The sequence below is a fragment of the Phoxinus phoxinus genome (assembly GCF_949152265.1).
Source record: "Phoxinus phoxinus genome assembly, chromosome: 22".
Classification (NCBI taxonomy): domain Eukaryota; kingdom Metazoa; phylum Chordata; class Actinopteri; order Cypriniformes; family Leuciscidae; genus Phoxinus; species Phoxinus phoxinus.
Genome location: NC_136897.1, coordinates 15,769,124 through 15,792,124, shown reverse-complemented (window position 1 = coordinate 15,792,124; position 23,001 = coordinate 15,769,124). Strand labels below are relative to the sequence as shown.

Genomic DNA, 23,001 nt, shown 5'->3' with positions numbered 1-23,001 from the left:
TTTTTACTCTTGCCCCATACTGTAGGAATCATTGGAATGAAGCGTGGCATGAATGCAGCGGTTGGGGGATGGAAAGGTTGGGGGGACTTGGACTTGTGTGTATGTATATGTATATGCATATGCATATATATGTGTGTGTGTGTGTGTGTGTGTGTGTGTGTGTGTGTGTGTGTGTGTGTGTGTGTGTGTGTGTGTGTGTGTGTGTGTGTGTGTGTGTGTGTGTGTGTGTGTGTGTTTACATTCAGCAACATTTAGAAACATTCAGGAAGTAATCTGTCTGAGAGTTCAATACGGGCTGAAAGTAAAGAGGTTAACAGGCACGTCGCTCTTGAGCGTGTTTTGTGTGTTCACCCGTGGATAAGAGATGAGTGGATGCTTTATTGTGACACAGGTGCATTCTGATCTATATCCACTGAGAAAAACAACAAAATTATTTTTAAAAGTAGCGTAAATATGACGTTGCTCTTCAGAGTTCACATCTATTCTGCAGTTCTCTTTCAGATTCTGTACTAATGTTTCTTTTTTCTACAATAGTGCAGTGATCATGGCAATCAACTAGTTAGTTGGTTGTCTGAAATACTAGTCAAGTAGTCAAACCCTATATAATTAAGCTGGACACGTGCACTAGATACCAATCAGTACTTTTATTTTTCAGCCATCTTCAATTTTTAACAACTGCCCTTTTTCCTGAATTATAATAATATATTGTAGCTACACATTTCATACAGCTAGGTCAGAATATTATATATTATATATATATACTAAACTATTAAACTATATACTAAAATTAAAAATCATTAAATAATAAAAAATAGAATAATATGAATAAATATAAAACTAATACATTATTAGATGACACACAGACTTTGAACAATAGAAAGAAAATGTACAATTTAATGTTTAATCCTAAAATGATACTGAAACTATAACATAAAAGCAAATTAAAAATATTAATCATTACTAATCAAATAAGACAAACACACACACACACACACACACACACACACACACACACACACACACACACACACACACACACACACACACACACACACACACACACACTCACACACACACACACACTTTTTAATATTCTCTAAGCTGTTTAAACACACCAGTAGTAACGTAAAATCATTCATAAGATCAACCAGAAAACTCAAATAAAAATAAAAATATCTCAGGCCCTCCGTTTTTCCTTTCCCTCCATCATTTTGCTCCTCTCTCTCTCTCTCTTTCTCAGAGTTGCTGTGTGTCTAAGAAGTCAGTGGGTCTGTGTTGGTGTAATCTTCTCCCCCTCTTCTCCTCTCTGCGCTCTTCATCTTTGCCCTGCAGAACACAGCTGGGAAAGCTTGATAAACAAGCCACGGCATAGTAACACTCACCCGCTCATAGTCACACCAGCGTACGCATGTGAGAAAGAGCGAGACAGGGAGAAAGTGAGAGGGGAGGGATGGAGAGGAGAATGCAGCTGTAATGGATGAGAGGAGAGGGGGTGGGTCTCCAGAGCTTCTCGCCATGCTTGAAGCGAGTGTGTTCGGGGCTTAGTGTGTGGTTTGTGTGCTTGTTTGTTTGGGCAAGCATGTGCTTATTCATGTGAGAGTGTGCATCTTGTGCAGTGATGTGAGCTCCATTGGCTCACACTATCACACACACACACACACACACACACACACACACACACACACACACACATTCACACACTTGAGACGTTGACTCCTATTGTACTGACACTTGCTGTAATTTTTACTACCACAAACATAATTGTGATGTTTTTTTAAAGATAAAATTTGGGTTACAGTGAGGCACTTACAAATAGAAGTGAATGGGGTCAATCTAAAATATTGGTATGAATTTATATTTATATATATATATATATATATATATATATATATATATTTATATTTATATTTATATTTATTTATTTAGAATTTTCATTTTCTTTACATATTTTTTTATTTTGCTTTAATTGATTTTTATTTCAGTTTTTGTTTTAGTAATTTTAGCACTTCAACTTGAATTTTATTTGATATAGTTCCCAACACTGTTTAAAAAAATAATAAATTCAAGATACTATTTCAGTGTTACTACCTTACAATTTCACTTTACATAAATTCAATGTTATTTGCCATTTCTTTGTAATTGTTTAAGCATATTATGAATATATATGCAATTATATATCAGTTTTAAAATACTTACTGTTTTAAAAAATAAAACCAGAAGACATCAACAATGTGAGTGTTAACATGATTTTCGTGTTAAAAAAACGCTTACCTAAAATCGCTGTAAATTGAATTGAACAATTTTGCAGCTCAAATAATACACAAGTTTTAACTGAAAATTATATATAAGTGCTTTTATAAAAATTTTAACCTCAAGAATGGAACCCCTTTACTTTAAATACCACGTAAGCACCATTTATTGTGGTAATAAAAATACCGCTACAAATACTGTTAATTAAGCTTAACCCTTATTAAGACCTTTATTCACACATTTGGTTCCTCACAAAGTAGGCAAAAACTGACCCACATACACACATGATGATTTTAGCTTTCTGCGGCCCCGCGATTTCAATCTAGGGATTTCAACGTGATTTCAACCCAGACCACAGCAACAACCTGCACCGGGGCCCTTGATACCCTAGCAAAGGCCCTGCACACAAACACACACACATAAGCGAGTCACATTATGAGTAAGTGGCAGTAGCTGAAGCAGGAATAAATTAAAGCATCATAATTATGACTCACCTGTCTCTTCTGGGTCTTGATTTAAAGTCCACATTAACTGTACTACAGAGATTCTGCAGAAAAGTGATCAGATCAGACCACACTTATTGACTTAAAATGAATTGGTATATTTTGTGTGTAAATTATTTGATAATTATTTCTAAGCCAAGAGTTAAATGTCATGAAAACAATCCCCTACAAACATATCACTGTCTGTGACTGTAAATGCGCATAGTTTTGAGGCTCATCTTGGTGCTGCCACCAGATGGCACTAATTGCTTCATTTTCATTGCAAGTTATCACATCCACTATTGTATAATAATCTTCTTGCACATTAATACAGTCCACAGTCCAAATGGCAGAGGGTCCAAATGATGATTACTTACTGTCTGAAAGAAATGACAATGTCAAAAGAGCTAAATTCTGAAACCAGAATATATTTTGTGGTATCTGCATTCAAGATCACTTCATTTGTATAATACATATAAACATGTAACATATTCAGCTGTCCCATCAGCGTCATGCCCTGCAACTCCTGCAAGTGCGGATTCCCAGCACCTGTCACTAATCACCTGGGACTTGCCTATATACACATACTCACCAACATAGTTGTCTGGTCTTGTCTCCACTATGTGCAAGACTTACCTGACTCTCTATTGTTTACCTGTATCTTCATAATCATAATCATCTGTAGTCTGCAACCTTTGTACGAGTTCCGGGTCATCCTGCAAAGACTGGACAACTATTATCATCATCAAGTTAAATCATTCTAGTGCCTTTCACCATGCTGTGATACTAGTGCTGTTTCTCTTCAATAATTAGGCTACCTGAGAACGTTCTTCCTTTTGCCTGTTCTTCAGTATCGCTGACAGAAGCCCAGACCGACTAAGTGAAATGGATCCCGGGACTCTTTCAACTTCTCCCGCTGATCTGTTCGCTGACCTGATCCATCGAGTCCGTTAGTCACTCCTTCCGCAAGCCACCTCTTCCTAACCTGATATGCATGCCAGTCCCATGGCCCTACCAGTGACATTCTCAGGTGCGGCGGAGAATTGCAGTGGCTTTCTTCTCCAAGGCACTTTGTTGTTTGAAATGCAACTGCAACGATTTTGCACGGATAAAGCAAAGATCGTATTCATAATTTATCTGCTTTCAGGCCGTACACTCTAGTTGAGAACAAGCAGGCAAGGTAACAAACACTCTGGATACCTACTTCACTCACTTTAAGAAGGTTTTGATCAAACCACAAGTTCACTATCAGTTCACGATCAACTGTTTCGACTAAAACAAGGCAAATATTCGGTGGCTGAGTAGTGGATGGAATGAAACTGCCCTTATCACTGCTTACCGTCAGGAATTGTCACCTTCTCTGCCAATGCATCTCGCCATCTTTGATGACAGCTTTGGTTTGGAAAACATCATTCACGATCCATGTGTGTGGCTCAACATTTTAAGGACAATTTCGGCGCAAAATGAACCTAGGGGTTAATATCACATGGGTACCGAGTCGACCGTTCTCTGGGATGTTTTCATGCTAATCAAACCCAGTTTTAGCTCGAACCACTGATTAGCTTATAACGCTAGTATATAGGGCATAAGTAAAAAGAAATACCACTAACATGGCTCAAAATATCCCCACACTAACACGATAGCATAATGAGGGTCCCTACATGCAAACCGAAGCATTGAGAACTTTGTAAATGTACAGACAGTTTAATAAGAAGATACTTTATAAAGACAGTACACTTAGCGTATACAGACAGGAGCCATCTTTGGAAAACAGTCTCGACCAGTCGAACCACGGACTGTGACTTGGAATCTCATATGGTCCGTTGTTTCTGGAAGAAAGCACTGAACGCAACAGAGCAAATAAATAAATACAAATAAATAAAACAAACTGAACGCAACAGCTCACGTAGCACCGCGTTCGTGGTTCGACTGGTCGAGACTCCAAAGATGGAAACACATGAAAGTTGATTAATTTCATACTGAGAGATAAAGACGCATTCAAAAACATTTGTGCCTTTATTGCGGGGGGCTGAGAGACATTTTATGTCAGAGTTCCCTGTGCGACCACTTCACCCAGCGGTGAGTAACATTAATGTTCATCCCAATGTAACCTCAGTGCTGCATATTCCTGTATCAGTGATGTCTGCCCATCATTACATTTCAGCAAAGGCCCTTATTGACTTGGGCTCCGCTGGAAACTTCATTTCAAGAAACTTCATCGACCGCTTCCAAATCCTGAAGATTCCTTGTCAGAAGAAATTTAATGTTCAATCCATCCTGGGTAAGCCGCTTGGAAAAGGCTTTATAATTCACTGCACTCTGTCCCTCACCCTCCGCATCGGAGTAACCCACTCTGAAACAATATCATTGCTGGTGCTGGATGGATCAACAGTCTACATCATTCTGGGACGCCCCTAGTCACAACAACAATGGTTGCCCCTAATATTTCCTGGACTACTAACGACATTCTCTCGTAGGGGGGGGGGACTGCTTTAATTCCTATTTAAAACTTTCTACCCGAATCAAATCAGCAGCTGATTCATCCAATGTGTCCACCCAAGCAACCACCATTGAAAGTCCAGAGAAACATTACCAGGTCAAGATACCTGAAGGAATATGGGATGCCTCCACGTTATGAAGCTCCTTCAGAAGTTAGGAGAATTTATTTTTTACCTTAAGTTGGAGAAGTGCAAATTCCATGGTTCATCCATGCAGTCCCTGGGTTACATCATTGAGACCAGGGGAAGGTAGACGCAGTGCAGAATTGGCCCACTCCCACTCCCACTACCGTAAAAAGAACTTCAACGATTCCTGGGCTTCGCAAACTTCTACCACCGCTTCATCTTCAATTTCAGGACCTTGTCAGCTCCTCTCACCACCCTATAATGCAAGACACCCAAGTCTCTGTCCTGGAGAGGCATTCCATCAGTTCAAGCTTGCATTTAGCACCGCTCCCACCTTAATCCATTCAAACCCAGATCTATAATTCATCGTTAAAGTTGATGCTTCCTGAACTAGTGCAGCAGGGGGACCCGCCAAACTCCATCCATGTGCCTTTTTGCTATCAAGCTGCTATCAAGCTGCCGTTGGAAGAATGGTGTGACTGGCTGGAGGGGGCAATCTATCCATTCGAGGTCTCACTGACGTAAAGTGGTTGTGTTTGCCTTATTCTCATGTGAATTTAATAAAGACAGTTTGTGCTTAGATATTCTCATTTGTCGTGCATTTGACAGTGTTGACCAGTTCAACCTGTGTTACACTGCTTAGACATTGAGCTGCAGCCTCTTAGTGGACCCCATTACAGTGAGCTAGTGTTAAAGCCACATTCAAAACAACTGAGAAGTTCTCTGATGAGCATGAGAGTGCTGCCGATACAGGGCCACTTCTTCTGCCGTGCTTTACCAATTCACATAAATGAGAAATTGGATTCCCTGAGTCTCTCAAGCTAAGAACACTGGGTTTAAATAGACACTCCCCTATAACTCCATGCAATAAACCACAAGAGAAATTAATTTAAAGCAAGGATTCAAAGGCTTGTCATTGTCACTGTCTGATACACTCAGCTGTGGAATATATGGGCCGTATGATTTACAGCACTGAAATAGGTTTAAAAAATATTCTAAACCTTCTATATTATTTATAATAATAATAAATAAATAAATTAATAAATTAATAATTTATTTATTTTAAAAGTCAGCCTAAGGGACAAACATCTTCTAATTCTTCAAAATAAAAAATTATCGAATTATTCACAAAATCATTCAAATCCATATAGTACATAGGCTACATGTGGGAAGGGAGAGAAAATGGCCGAATAATTTTGATGGAGTCATTCAGTGCAGTTTATTAATATGGAAGTAAAATAATGACAAATGTTTTTGAAATAAAAAGCCTTTTGAATTGCACTACTTGAAAACAATATGTATTGCATTAACCATGCTTGCATTTTAATGCATTGTATTTTTAGGGCTTGCATTTTTATGGGCTGAAATTCAACATGGTTGTATATTTAAGCTGTGAATATTTCAATTCAAAACATTTCAAACACATTTTCAATCATAAAAATTCAATAATCCATTTTCACCTTTCATATTTCACTTCCAAAATATTCAAACTGTTTAAAAATACAACCTATAATATTCAACAGGCAATTTTCGGTCCACTTTATTTCGCTTTACAAATTCGCTTCCACAAATTCAGTGGTTCAAATTCGACAGTAAATTCAACATTGACATCCAGGAACTGCAGGAAAAGCAGTAGATTACCGAGCATACTATCCATCTGCTGTTAATCGATCTCACCAGCAGGGAGTGACTGATTTATAGAAATGTAATGTAGCCTATTTGTGATTATTATGAGGGCTGTTTTTATGTTTAATTCAGTGTCTTCACGGTCCCTGTGTAGTCTACATGCATCTTTCTCTACCGTGAACGAGAACAAACAAATGTACAGAACAAATGTTACATTTGAGGTAGACATATATTTCGCTTGGTTGTTTAGTTGCCTTAACTTTATATCGCGGCGATGTGTTGCAGTATTAGGGTTTCCCTCAATAATTCAGGATTGCTGGACATATTAAACGCTTAACGTAGCTTAACTACAGTGATATAAAAGACCAAACTCGCACCTTATTGAGAAGGCTGTACTATGGCTACAGGCAAGCAGACTCAGAATATAAACTTAACGTGCAAGCAAAGTTTCACGCTAAGCGTTTCCCAGTTATATTTGGTTATAACGTTGGCTTGACGTTGGACATTCGCACATTTAGGGACCGTCTCTAAAGTTGCATATGACATTAGGCTACACACGTTTCTAACTTCAATAGCAAACTTCTATTTATGAATAAATATAAAACATGTAAAAGGTGTGGATCACGTCTGACACCTACATGAACACTTACAGTTGTTTTTATGACTGCAAGTCATTCTCTTCCAATGCTATTGAAGTTAGAAACGGAATGTCGTATTTAACTTTAGAGACGGTCCCTAAATGTGTGAATTTCCAATGTCAAGCCAACTTTATAGCCAGTAACTTATATCACTGGGAAACGCGTAAAACTTTTTGTGTTAAGTTCATATTCTGAGTCCATCTGCTTGCCTGTAGCCATATAGTACAGCCTTCTCAATAAGGTGCGAGTTTGGTCTTTTATAATATCACTGTATTAGTCCATTAAAGTCTGTACCCATTGACTTCCATAGTATTTATTTTTCCTACTATGGAAGTCAATGGGTACAGACTACTGTTTGGTTACTGACATTCTTCAAAATATCTTTCTTTGTGTTCAGGAGAAGAAATAAATTAATACAGGTTTGAAACAACTTGAGGGTGAGTAAATGATGACAGAATTTTAATTTTAAAGTGAACTATCCCTTTAAGATACGTAAAGCGTTTTATATGTCCAGCAAGCCTGAATTATTGGGGGAAACCTGCGCAGCACATCACCGCAATATAAAGTTAAGGCAACTAAAGTTGAACAACCAAGAGAAATATGTCTACCTCAAATGTAACATAACATCAGCATCGGGGGAATAACATTATAATCTCGTTCACGGTAGAGAAAGATGCATGTAGGCTACACAGGGACCGTGAAGACACTGAATTAAACATAAAAGCAGCCCTCATAATAATGACAAATACACCTACATTTCTATAAATCAGTGTTTATGAATGAATGAATGGCTTGCTCTAACTGTTGCTCTGGTCTTCGTCAACAACACGCGCTTGCACCCCCTGCTGGTGAGATCGATTAACAGCAGATGGAGAGTATGCTCGGTAATCTACTGCTTTTCCTGCAGTTCCTGGATGTCAATGTTGAATTTACTGTCGAATTTGAACCACTGAATTTGTGGAAGCGAATTTGTAAAGCGAAATAAAGTGGGCCGAAAATTGCCTGTTGAATATTATAGGTTGTATTTTTAAACAGTTTGAATATTTTGGAAGTGAAATATGAAAGGTGAAAATGGATTATTGAATTTTTATGAATGAAAATGTGTTTGGAATGTTTTGAATTGAAATATTCACAGCTTAAATATACAACCATGTTGAATTTCAGCCCATAAAAATGCAAGCCCTAAAAATACAATGCATTAAAATGCAAGCATGGTTAATGCAATACATATTTTTTTCAAGTAGTGCAATTCAACAGGCTTTTTTATTTCAAAAACATTTGTCATTATTTTACTTCCATATATTAATGACATAAAGCACTCTAGAGACCTCTCATTCTAATCAAACGATGCTGTAATATAGCTCTGTAACATTTATCACACCATAAACCAGTTGACAGATTTTGTCCATAATGATTTACTACTAAATAACTATTATATACTGTATATACTACTATATACTATTTTATATCCATTTCTGCATGTAACATCTCTCCCACTGGGAGAATGTTCTGTATCCCTGCAATACATTTCAATGACATGGATCATTGTCAGTGTAGGTGGCTTTGAAGATGCACATACTGAGTTCTTCATTGAAATGCATTTGTTACCATTGATCTGAGATGAGTTATCTCGATATACTGTAAGTCTTAATAAAAAAAACTGCACAGAAAAATGTGGAGGCCCTGAATAGATATTATATGTAACTTCAGTTTGGTTTGTTCTGTGGCAGTTTCTTATGTAAAACTACAAATTTAAATTTAAAGGACATCCTAAATAATTATGCTACTTTTAGGTTTACTTGATGCGTTTCATAATGGCCCCAACTTTTCTTGTCGCAACTTTTCTGATTGAGTTTTAGTGTGCAAATTCTCCGTTAAGCAATAGACTATCGGCATGCTTGTTAAAAAAAATAGTCAAACTAGTCAACTTCTCTAATTAACTATGATTGTTGGAAAACTTTTTCATAAGTTTTTCTCATAGTTTTAATTTTGTATATTTATGTTTTATTATAATATATTTTCTATATTTAATTAGAATTTTTTTTTTTTTTTTTTTTTTATTATTGTTTTTCTGTATTGTAATTTAATTGTAAAATGTAAAATTATTTTATTTTATTTTATAATTCTACAGCAATTCCTGCACTGCCAACGATTAAAGTTCTTACATAATGATTGCCATAGAAATTTGAAGAAAAATATGTGTTACAGAACATTATATTGTCATCATTTTATGGATAGCCAGAACATCTTAATGTGTTTTCTCAATAACTTATTTATAGTAAGTTTTTAGAGAATTTATAGTAGAGTATCAGAGAGTTTCTCTGGGGATTTCAAGACATTTATTGTGATCCACAAGCACATAGAAGAAACATATAGTACCTGCAGCTTTCTGCTTAAAAGAAGGTCTTCTATTTCTGTGGAAGCCTTACAATTGAAGTGAGGCATTCCCCAAACCCCAGGTCACTCACACCCTCCACTGAAGATAGAAGCATGACACAGTTTCTCTCTGGCACAGATTTAAGTCGTCTCATTACTGTTGGTTAGAAACCGTAAAAATATTCTGGTGGGGAAAGACAAAGACGGGACACCTCTCCTCATTACCAGCTCAACAGGTGCTACACGCACATATGGGTCGCTGAGAGAGAAGCATCCTTTCTACATGGCTGTCGAGCTCCCACGCACTGCTCACCCATTGTCCCATGGGTCTCTCACACCTGTCCATTAGATTCAACCAAAGTGTGTGATTCTACCTCTGTCAGACACACTTTCATTTGATTGCATCAGCACAGGCTCTCTGGTTTGACTCCTTGTGGTGAGTGGATAAATCCGTAACTTTTGCCGCTCTAGCGGTTAATAAACAGAACTACATGCGTCTTGCGGAAGAACATTGTAGCCTGGGCTACTCCACGGTGGTACGACCTGAACCAGTCTAAAATAGTAAAACATAAACACAAACACTTATTATATACCGTATCATTCAGAATATGACAAAAACACGGTTTGGGAAAAGGAATCACAATGTAGGCCTACTATTTTTTGTACATTTTGAACACCAATTTTTTTAAACAAACTGCAAACACCATAATTTCCAGGTTTCTGCAGCAAGGTTATTATTGTTGACTAAAACTAAAACCATTCAAAAAATTTTTTTTTTTTAACTTTTCCTTGGATTCAACTTCTTGAATGTGTGAAATTCACCAGTTCTGGTATGTTGAGGGTTTAACGCACATCATGAGACTCTAATGCTTATTTCCATTACCTAGACATAAGCTTCGTTGTTAAGGGTTGTAGCTTTTCCAAGTTCTTTTGCCATGATATGTGAGCAGGCAATTTGAGGTCAGTCTTGAGAAGGCATCATTGTTTTTGCCATAATGACAGGCCAGTGAATTCTTATATTAGTAGCTGTTGCCTATGGTAATTAATCATGTTGTTTATCAGCAGAGCTGGCATTTTCCATGCATCTGAAATAGGCGTCTACATGACAGTAACAAAAAACTCTAACAGTATTCAGCATGTCATCTAACAGTTTCATAACATACAACATTATTGTTGCCTTAACAGCAATGCTAAAAAAAATGTGCCTTACATAGAGGTGAATTGTCACATTGATATTCAGATCAGAGTTCTCTCATGCGGCATGTTTACAGGAAATTTTATTTGTTAACATCTGGGGATCTTCCAATTCAGTTCTTCATATTACTGGTAGGCTACAGCACCTTTCAGCCCTAAAAAAATAGGTTTCATCTTTTTCAATGCATTGCTGTAGCTTTGAGAAAAATGCCATGAGTTCCCCATTTTTAACAAAGGGTTTGAAAGCTTTAAACCCATGTGACTGCTTTCAGTCCCAGGAAGGCTGTAAAAGAATTGTATTTTCCTCAAAACTTTAGTAGGGTGTCTTTTGTGCTTTGTAACTTAGGTCCTTTCATAAATATATTTTTGTTCATCATTAAAAGGACATCTTAACATTTTTAAAAGTCAGTTCAAGCTTAATGAAAAAATACACAAAATGCCACCCTGTTATGGGCAAACATAGCATATTAACATGAAAAGATTATGTGTGCTTTTATCTTATTTGATAAAATATTAGTTATGTTTTTTTTTTGTTTTTTTTCTAAAACTCACACATTTTACTCTAAGTTTAAAGTACAAAGTTTATAATAGCTTTAATCAATAAAGCTATTATACAATTTATTTTTTTAAGTTTAAACTATCCATTAACATGCTAAACATTTCATTGAAATATTTTAAATGTTTTTATTTGTTGGTTATGAACATTACATTTTGCAAACATTATATTTTGAATGTTCTCTGAACTAGACAAGTTGTAACTAGTGCTGTCAAATCAATTAATCACGATTAATCGCATCTAACATAAAAGTGTATGTATAGGCTATATATATATATATATATATATATATATATATATACATAAACTTTTATGTTAGATGCGACTAATCGTGATTAATTGATTTGACAGCACTAGTATAGTATATACGTACACAAACTTTTATGTTAGATACATATATATACACACACACACACACATACATTTTATATATTTGCAAACTTTTATGTTAGAAGCGATTACTGTAATTGCGATTAATTGATTTGACAGCACTCATATGGTAACATTTAAAAAACATTGGACGAGCATGCATCTAAAATGCTTCAGAAACATTCCATGACCGATGCATAAATAACTTTTAAAGTGAATGATAACATTATTAAAGACCACACAACTCTGAACGAATGTTCTATTAACATTACTGGAGGAACATTTGTTCATAACTTTGAGATAACCTGTGTCTCTGTGTTCTGGCATGTGTGTTTGTGACTCTAGAGCAGACCAAAGAAGGGAGTGCAGGGTTAGACTTAGAGAGCCAACCCTCTCCTGAGCTCACAGTCGAGGAGACACAAGCTCACAAGACGAGGAGATAGAGCAGAGGGACGAGGAGAAGATACAGATACTCTTAAGAGCATCGAATGTGTTCTAAAGCTGGATATCTCTTTTGCTTTTAAATGTGTATGGTCATATTTGCTCCGGTAAGTTCTAGCTTCAGAATCTCTGCATGTCTGGTAGCCGCCATCCGGTGGTACATTAATAGAGCTAAATTGACCTAATATTAATAATATTCCATGGTAGTTTTTGTTGTTAGATCTGAGATTTTTGTAAGTTTTGTGGTGCAGTTTCTACAGTTTCTCCCAACATCATTTGTAAGCGTCTTGTCAGGTACAAAAATTGCTCTCTCACCGAACTGAATCATTCATAATTCTGAATAAGTGAGATGTCTATTTCTGTTTTATGAATGACTCATTGTTCATGATCAATCAAAAGCTATTAAAAAAAAGCGATTAAGTTTCTGTTTCTCACAGTAGATGTTCAGAGGACCCATATGGAATTTGTGCCGATTTGAGCTTTTTTGAGGTTTAAGAAACTGGAATCTGGTTTAGGAAACAATAATGTCTGTAGTTCTGCTGTTGAGGAGGTACACTGCATATGTCTTATGTGTTACCATGGTGACTGACTATTAATCGTTGAAGGTATCTTGTTTGGAAACTGTATCCTCGGTAGACTTGAAAAGTAATAATCTAGACTTTAAATCTATTAAAATAGTCTAACAAAGGACTATATGAAAAAGGTAAAGATCCAAGATGAATATTCATCAGAAGAGCTTCTGAAGTCTGAGAAACTGAACCTTAAAATTTGCAACTTTTTCCAACATTTTCTGTTCTGATTTTGTGGAAAATCTCTATATATTTAAGGTGTAGGTTATAAATGTTTTATATCATATGAATTACTGTGTAACACACACACACACTACCGCTAAGATTTTTTTATGTTTTTAAAAGAAGTCTCATATGTCTCTTCAGAATTTATTCATGTGATGCAAAGCTGAATTTTTAGGATCATTACTCCAGTCTTCTCTTCAGTGTCACGTGATCCTTCAGAAATCACTCTAATATGCTGATTTGATGCTCAGTAAACATTTCTTATTATTATCAATGTTAAAAACATCTGTACTGCTTATTTTTGTGGAAACCATGATACATTTATAAGAAATCTTTTAAGAATCGAACATTCTAAAGAACAGCATTTCTGAAATAGAAATCTTTTTTAACATTGTAAATTTCTTTAAAAATAATCAGTAGGCTACATTTGTTTCCATGGCCTGATATAGAAACAACCAATGATGTGAGTTTGGGACAGGACTGACCAATGGCAGACATGCTGAGTATTTGGGAGAGCCTGTTTGAAAAAAAAATTGTTTGCAATTCCATTTGGTCTCAGTAGTGGAAGAGAAATTACACAATTCACTTTTCATTTTTAAGGGGAAAAGTTTGTTTTGCAGTACTTATTATTATTTTTTACATTGACTAACACTATAAGTGCATCATTAGTTTTGTCACAGGATTTCTTTATATTTTGTAAATTGAGCACTATATCGATCAGTACGCTTCCAGTCCTTCACATTATGCTCTCTCTTGAATTTTGAATATATTCTCATCATTGATTTTTTTTTTCAAGCTGCATATCTGCAGAATGACTTGTATCTGGGTTCAGTGAGACGTATCACCTCCTACAGAGAACCCATTCTCATATCAGTGTTGCAGAAATGTGTTTTAGGACGAGTCAGATTTGCTCTGAGAGCTTGTCCTCTGTGCCTAATAGGCTTCACAATAGATCCACAGCCTAAATAAAAAAGGATAATGAACATATAAAGAGAAAAAGATTGGGAAAGAGGCGGAGGTTACAGGAGAATCTGTGGAGAGACTGTGTTAAAGAGGGAAATGTTAAAGATAATTGGAGACAAAGAGTGACAGAGCACCTCTTTGTGTGTGTGATCATGAAATCATAGTTTCACTCAGTGTTTGCAAACACCTTTTGCAAATGTGCTTGACATCTGCGGATGAGAATTAATGACATGTTTACAGTGACTCCGATGTTGCTGCAGCCAATCCAGTATCTAAATAAAACTATGATTAGAGCAATTAACTCCTTAGAAATGTCCTTTAAGCTGGTGTGGAAACATTATCTCCCTTCACTTTTTGTCACTGTAAAGTCAACATTGAACTTCTGTAATGTAACGGATTTCAGAGTGAATCGGATATTTGAAAGGAAAAAAAATTGACAGAACTTGAATTGATTCATCAGGAAATTATTGGGTGGAAAGTGGTTTCATTACAGGTGATTGAAGGAGAGTGCTTGGTGACATCAGCTGAAAAGGAAAGTCTTTTCCGGTCAGGGGCGATGCAAGTTATTACGAACATTTTTGCAATGAGATTTATAGTACTAGTTTGTTATGCCTGTATATGAGCACAAACCCAAAAGATGTGCCTAATACGTCTCTAACTTCAAAACCGTTAACAACAGAGTGAGCCATTTTTAGGTTATGTGATTTATTAGATTTTTTTTTATTCAAGCTTAATGATTTATTCAAGATTGAACGATTCCATGACTCACTCAAATACAGGGTGCTTCTCAAGTCTGCATCCTAGTGAGGCTGAGTGCTTCCCTGTCCATTCCTTCAGAGAATTGTAGTTTAGAGTCCTCCTCAGCATTAAACGCTAGAATGAGACGGTGTGCATAGCTAGATCATAAATGTTTCCACCCCCGCGGTCACAACGCAAAAATACTAAATATAGTAAAATAATAAAAAATATAAAAATACTTTCTATTCATGCAAAGTAAAAAAACTCTTTCCCTACAATTGACAGAATATTCCATAATTTATGAGACAACACTTCCTCCTCACCATTGGCAGAATTGTCTGTCTTTCCGTGTTCTCACTGTTACACAGTAGGGGGTGCTATTGTCTCCAATATTGGAGGGGACAGGTTCCCCATGTCTCTCCCCCCCCCCCCCCCCCCCCCGGTTCCTACACCCTTGGGTGCTATTGTCTCCAATATTGGAGGGGACAGGTTCCCCATGTCTCTCCCCCCCCCCCCCCGGTTCCTACACCCTTGGGTGCTATTACGCATCTCTTGAGCAAGTTGAATCTCTGGATCAAAACAGAAAGGAGCAGAAACAAGCAATAAAATCATTGTTTGTAGTCGTTGAAAAAACGACTCAGCTTATTGTTTGAAATGTTTCAAATCTGCCCATCAAAGGATCCTTTAAAGTGAGACATCCTTTGACAGAGATTGATGAATTGATTGAATTAGTGGTTTTGAACAAATCAGTAGAATAAAACAAATCAATGACTAACTCACTTATCGCCACCTACTGGCAAAACGATGTAACCTGCAGATATGCACCACTAATGCGCAGACTAATAACTTGAATTTTCCATGAATTGACATATTTATAACTAATAGCTTTTATTTTCATAAATTTACAGGACATAATGATAAGTCATAATTCTTACATTTAAAGTCAACATGAAACGCAAGTTGTGAGAGTCTTTTCTTCCCTAATGACGCATATCCAAGTGAAACAGATTCTGGAACAAGAAAATATAGGGTGGGACTTGATTTTGTGGTTTGGGAATTGGTTGGATGGTTGTGATTTGCAATTGCTGTGATCGCATGCGAGTGACAGGTTGTCCCGCCCTTGCACAAGAAAACACATCATCAGAGAAGAGAAGAGAAGTCGTTGCAAAAAGGAGGGGAAGTTATTTTTATTAAGGCACATGAACTTAAAACATAAAATGATGTTGTGTATATCTCATTTCTAATAAATATAATCCAATCCACACACGGACGCACGCACGCACGCACGCACGCACGCACGCACACACACACACACACACACACACACACACACACACACACACACACACACACACACACACACACACACACACACACACACAATTAAGAATGTTTCATTTTGATTTCACTTGAACTGTTTTGCATGTTATATCTCCTCAGCTTTTTGCCATCTTTGCATTTGCAACATGTGGAGGTTACTCTGGGCAACTGCGGGTTAGTGTGGACTGCATCAACAGGTCCGACAGCAACCTCAGTATTGGCATCAACTTTGCTTACCCATTCAGGTAAGGCTAGTTTAAAGCACCCTAGCGTATGTATACTCTGCAGAGCAATAGAGGGAGATAATTACAGTATCTTGCTTTGATTCAATTCTGTAATACACAGGAGCATTTGATTATGTGCTAATGGTTTTATCTTTATATTATCTGTGTGCTGCCAGTTACAAGATTTGTTTCTCGGTGAGCACAGCTGGCTTCAGTGTTTTGAATGGAAACACAACTCTCAGCATCGGAGCTAATTTGTAAAATGAAATGATTGTGCTATTTGGGCTGATGTTTATAGATCCTCAGTATAATCAGATATTGTTTTCTTCACATTACACGTGTCAAAATTAATGATTTATACATCATGTAAGCGCTAATCAAATCGCTTATATATACACTGGCGGTCAAAAGTTTAGAATAATTAAGTTTTTTTTCATTGTTACTTTTTTTTTTTTACTTTATCTGCTCACCAAGGCTGAATTTATTTTATCAGAAATACAGTAAAATCATTGTGAAATATTGTTTCAATTTAAAAGTTTCCAGTTTTCTATTTCAATATATTTTAAAATGTAATTTATTCCTGTGATGGCAAACCTGCATTTTCTGCAGATATTTTCCAGTCTTCTGTGTCACTTGGACCTTCATTTTTTAAAGTTTAAAATGTTGTTTTTTATTTATTTAATTTTGTCATATTTTGTATATGGAAATATCAAATTAAAATACTAATTCAGTTAGAATCAGTGAATCAAAGTGGTATATTCAGTATTTTCATGACCCAAATATATGACTGATTACCAATAGAAAGATTAATAAATGTACCATATTTCCAAAGGCCTGTTTGTCTGTGTGTGAATAAATTAATGGTTAAATGAACATTTTAGAAAACTAAGCCATATCTTCCATTTCAAGTATCTCACAGTATTTACAGCTCTGTTAAAAAAAAAAAAAAAAAAAAAAAAAATCATCACTTTCAGAGATGAGAAATTATTTCTGAGAGACAGAAACACACTCACCCATTTGTACTCAATAAATGAGTTGGCTGACACATACGCTAGAATCACGCGTCTGTCTTCATTGTTATCCATTGTGGTAATAAAGTTACATGAAATCATGCCATGTCAATTTAAAGAACAGAAGACAATAGAGTTCTGTATTGAATCCCCGCTATAATTCTGTGTAAGCTGAAAACGTTTTCGACAGACTGGTATTCTTCTGTAGCCTCATTATGCGTCCAAGTTGATGTTTTTTTGCCCTGAAAGGTCAAGAACACACACAAGATGCCCACAGTAATGCAATGCTTTGAAGTTGCCCTCAGGTCCTGCTGTATTCACTAGAGTTCACAAGTTCATAGTAATCTACGGAGGAGAAGGCAGAAATAGACAGGAACTAAAGTAACCTTGTGACAGGAACATAAAGTGCCCATACCGGTTCCTAATTTTTTTGGAGGTCTCCTATAATGTTTATATGCATCCAAAGTCAAAAATGTTCTTATAATAAGCATTGTAGCATCACCTTTTTTATCACAGTGTCTGAATCCGGTCTTTCTAAACCCCGCCTTTTCAAGAGCCTACTCTGCTCTGATTGGTCAGATAGTCAAATCTGTTGTGATTGGTCTACCGCTTACAGCGTGTGTCGGAAAAGAAATGGCATTACCATATCTGAGTTTCAGCTCCGGGTGTTTACTCAGCACTTGTTTACACAGTGATATGAACAGTAACAATGGCGTAACAATCCGTTCAAAGTGCATGCAATGTGGATTTGCAGCATGGGAGGCAGACACGCTAACATGAGACCGCAGCCTCTAGTGTACCTCTTGAGGCCAGGGGAGTGAGGTTAACTTGTACAGCTCTTACTTGCTGGCCGCCATTACACTCATACCCCTCAACCTCACTCCCATCTGGGTCACGGCACCAATGTGACCCCTCTGGTTCTACTTGCATCCGCTCCGAGAGGGATTCGAATCAGCGATTCGAACAGCCTCTATAGCGTCAGTCGCTAGTGCGCCTCTTGAGGCAAGGGGAGTGAGGTTTACCTGCACAGCTCTTACTAACTGGCCTGGTAGTATGGCTGGAATTACTGACAACTCGTTCCAGGCACTTTCGAATCGGTTCTTTCTTTTGGAAGACAATAACTCAATAATTTATCGTGTACTTTGATCTTTGAAGCTTTGCAGACCTTTTATATACCGCTATATTACACACTACATGCAAAAAAAATCATAAAAGGGGCATAATGTTATTCTAGGTGCTGACACTGAAGAATACCTAATATAACTGCAAACTGATGTTTTTGTGGCTTACATTAAACAGGTTGAACCGGGTGGATTTTGACGTGCCGATGTGTGAGGGAAGGAGGCAAGAGCGGCTTTACCTGATCGGAGATTTTTCTTCCTCCGCAGAGTTCTTCGTCACCATTGCTGTCTTTTCCTTTCTCTACTCCCTGCTGGCCACAGTGGTCTACATCTTTTTCCAGAACAAGTATCGCGAAAACAACCGCGGACCTCTCATTGTGAGCCCTGGTGTTATTTTAGACAAGCTAAACACTCAAACCTTTGTGGACTGTCAAAGGCTTGCTATTAGAGAAGACTGACATACAAGACATGAGCTTCTATTTACTGAAAAACACCCACATTAAATTTAGTCCTACTTAGTTAATGCATCCTTGCATGAAAATCATTGTAATTGAGTTTAAAGATGCAGTTTGTAATTTTATTAATGTTAAAATAGTTCTTCAAATTAGCAACAGAAAATATACTGACAAAAAATACATGTAACACACTTTCTTTATGCTCCCCAGGACTTCATAGTGACGGTGGTGTTCTCATTTGTGTGGCTAGTGAGTTCTTCTGCATGGGCAAAAGGGCTTTCAGATGTGAAGACTGCAACTGATCCAGATGAGGTGGTTCTGCTCATGTCTGCATGTAAGGTGCAGACAAACAAGTGCAATCCAGTGTACGGACCCAGATGGTCCGGCCTGAACACATCTGTGGTAAGGCATGAGATACTGAGACTTTGACACGCTATAGCCACACATATCTGTTGGGTGTCTTCATTTACAACGCTTAATATTGATAAGAAAAAATTATCATATATCCCTGTGTGTACAAATGTTTTCAACATTTATAAAAAATAGATATACTCATCTCTTGTATTCATCAAGGCATTTTTCCACAGGTATTCGGCTATTTGAACTTCGTGCTGTGGGCTGGAAACATCTGGTTTGTGTTTAAAGAGACTGGATGGCACAAGGGAGGCGCAGCGAGGTACCCTGCCCCGTCCTCAGAAAAACAAGCCACGGCCTTCAACCAGCAGGTCTACAACCAGGGAAGCTTTGATCAATCAGGAGCTGCTTTTACTGGAACGGGGGACTTCGCCCAATCAGAGTACAGTCAGGTGGGAAATTATGCTTCAAGTGGGCCCGTCTCCTACACCAATCAGTAACCCCATCTGCCTCTTTGTAATCCCCTACTACAGGGGGGACCCATTTCCAAGGGCAAAGTTCAAACATTGAGCACCAGAGAGGAAGGAAGAGATTAGTTTAACTGATATATTAAAAGTACATCCTGATTAGATAAATAACTAAAGGCTTGTTTGTCCATAATACTAATATGTTTTTTAAAATGAATCTCAGATGTATTGAATGGTTTTTCGACTTCACCTCTCTGTAAATGTTACTGAAATATCACAGTTTACTGAACAAAGGTTGTTACACCCAAATGTAAAACTCAGTGCAATAGTTTTTGCTGATTCTTAAGGAAGAGGAAAAATAAAAGAGTTCACAAAAAGTGTCATTATGAGACTTAGAAAAACGAAGTTTCTGCTTCATGAAACTGAACCAACTCTTTCCACAACCTCAAAAAATTATTCCTATTCATCAAATGCTCAATCAGAGCATTTTCTAGTGTTATAAAGCTAACATAAACTGTCGTTTGAAATAAAGACTTCCATGATGTGACATATTTTATATAATGAAACCGTTATGAATGCAAAGTTGCTAAAATGGATTGGTAAAACACCATTGGTTAACACCATTCATCGATACAGATATGCTGTTTCAGAGACGGAGTAAGTTATCACATTTCCATCAAGTATCCTTATGAATATATTCATAAATATGATATATTTGATATAATATATTTGTGACTATCTTTTGAACGACATTCACAGATGAATCTTCCACGATAAGAGCACGTGCTTTAAGAAAGTGAATGGGGTCCGTTTTGATTTCATGTCGACTTTTACATGTACCTGTCCTGATGAGTAATGCAGGTGTTTGTAATTTACACTATATAACAGAGATTTCTGTTTTAATTTGTCTGCATAGATGTTAGATTGCTGTTTGTCAGGTTTCTGGATTTCTTATCCCCGGAATAATGTCACGCCAGTGGTCGTTGGTTTGGTGTTTGCACCATTGTGATTCCACATTTATATGTCTCTTTAATGTTTGCACTGTATTTATGAACTGCATGAAGTCGTGACATATTAACCTGGTTTCAGTTTGTACATATTTTCTCTCCTCGCTAACAGGGTCATGTTGTCTATTCAGTGACCTTTATTATGATCACAAGGTGATTGAAATACAATCAACACTTAATTTCCCTGCTTTCTCGTGTGTTCTCTTCTTCCTCGTCTGTTCTTTTTAAATGCATGAAGCTTTATTAACCACAAAGACTATAAAACAAGACAAAACATCCCAATATATGTTAATGTTCTTGTTCGGATTGCTGTTGCATTTCAATGTGAATGAGTTTCTGTCTTGATATACAGTATTTGCATTTTTGGATCAGTGGGTGTGGATGCTTTGATGCCAATAAAGATATTGTGCACTCCTCTAGACTGAACTTACTGCCGTGTCTTCTGTTCTGTTGATGAATCCTCAGTCCACGACAATGAATCTCAATGACAATATGGAGTCAGGCAAAGGAATTTGATGACTATCTGACTGCCATTAAGTTAATAGACAAAGTCAGTAATCAGATCTAAATTCACCAGGAGCAGAAACTCTCAGACGGTGCGGACGGTATACAAGTCTCTTACGATATCTGATTTCTCATGGACCTTGACTTGGCTTACGTAAGATTTGTGATGACTGTTCTCATCTTTTCTTCTAGCCAAGGTTTATGTCTATAGAAATTGACATTCAAAACTACACATATGCTGAGAAATGGGATAAACAGGATAAGAAATGTGACACCAAGCCTTTAAAAAAAATCAGTGCATTCAAAATGTATCTCTGGGCCAATAATATGATACTATTTTTTCTTTTTTAAATCTGTTAATTTATTAGAAAATATATAAAAAATATTATTATATGCAATGTCTTGAACACACCTCTTTATGACAAGCATGTTTTTAAGTTCTGATTCATTCATTTATTCATTCATTCATTCATTCATTCATTCATTCATCCATCCATCCATCCATCCATCCATCTATGGCAAGGTTAGCTTAGGCTCTAAATTGTCATGTGAAGACCTAATGATAAAAATTATGATATTTGTGAAAACTTATTTCTCCTTGAAAAATAGATAAAAAATAGCTCTTGAAAATAATGATTAAGTTATGCAACTTTTCTTGAGAATGCGCTAAAAGTTTTTCAAAATCGTATGAAACTAAAATGAATAGAAAAAGCATAGATTTGTAAAAGCTTTTTCCTTTTCTGTGTCGTGGACACTCTTATATGCCAATGATCCTTCCATCAACTAGTAAAAAAAAAAGTGATTTGAGAAGTTCACTTGCCAAAGATGCAAGCCGCAACATTTCCCGCTCAGAAATGCGACTTATTCAGAGACGCAACTGGCGAAGCTCAGGTACTTCACATAGTGTACTGTGAGTGTCATTGTTCATCGGACAGCTTTAGTGGCTGAATGGATTGCCAATAGCGGGCCATTCTGACCTAGTCCTGATCTAATGTTCCAGTGTTACAGCACATTGGTTTGACTTCTTTTCATGTACACCTCAGTGCCGTTACCATAGCGATGGAAAGATGTGCCACAGCACGTTATAGTTGCTCTCAGGGAGACGAGCTCTGTCTTTCAGAAAGGAAGAATAGGACAACCTAGAGTCACATTTACTGGTAGAAAAGTAGAGAGCGAAAGAAGAGTGGAGTGAGGAGAAACAGGCACAAGATAGATTAGTTTTGTGACCTGGGCATTTAACTTGCTTTAAAATAACTGTAAAATGTGGCTAAAAAAAAAAAACGTTAACACATTTCTATCAGCATAGATTATTTCAGGGTGCAAATGCAGATTTACACAATGGGTTTTTAGTAGTCTAGTGGCAATGGCTTCTTGTTAGCATGCATATGTCCATCAAGAGGAAATAATGTCTCCATTGACTGAGAATGAGAGTGACACATTGTGAAATGGGGAAGAAAAAAATCCATGTTTCCATACCTTTTCTAATTG

The 23,001-nt window shown here is 36.9% G+C and overlaps 1 protein-coding gene across 2 annotated transcripts in view; it reads left to right on the top strand.

Moving 5' to 3' along the window:
* synpra (synaptoporin a) overlaps window positions 1-21,438 on the top strand; it is a 22,461-nt gene extending 1,023 nt beyond the window's left edge. Inside the window, exons 1-5 of one of the 2 annotated variants that reach the window (XM_079597919.1) lie at window positions 12,520-12,663; window positions 16,492-16,616; window positions 18,905-19,103; window positions 19,392-19,583; window positions 19,769-21,438. In XM_079597919.1, the coding sequence (XP_079454045.1) occupies window positions 12,640-12,663; window positions 16,492-16,616; window positions 18,905-19,103; window positions 19,392-19,583; window positions 19,769-20,035 (807 nt within the window). In that variant the 5' untranslated portion in view covers window positions 12,520-12,639 and the 3' untranslated portion in view covers window positions 20,036-21,438. Of the gene's footprint in view, window positions 1-12,519; window positions 12,664-16,491; window positions 16,617-18,904; window positions 19,104-19,391; window positions 19,584-19,768 lie in introns of those variants that run through there. The other variant, XM_079597918.1, reaches the window with a different exon arrangement.
* Window positions 21,439-23,001: the final 1,563 nt, after the last annotated feature.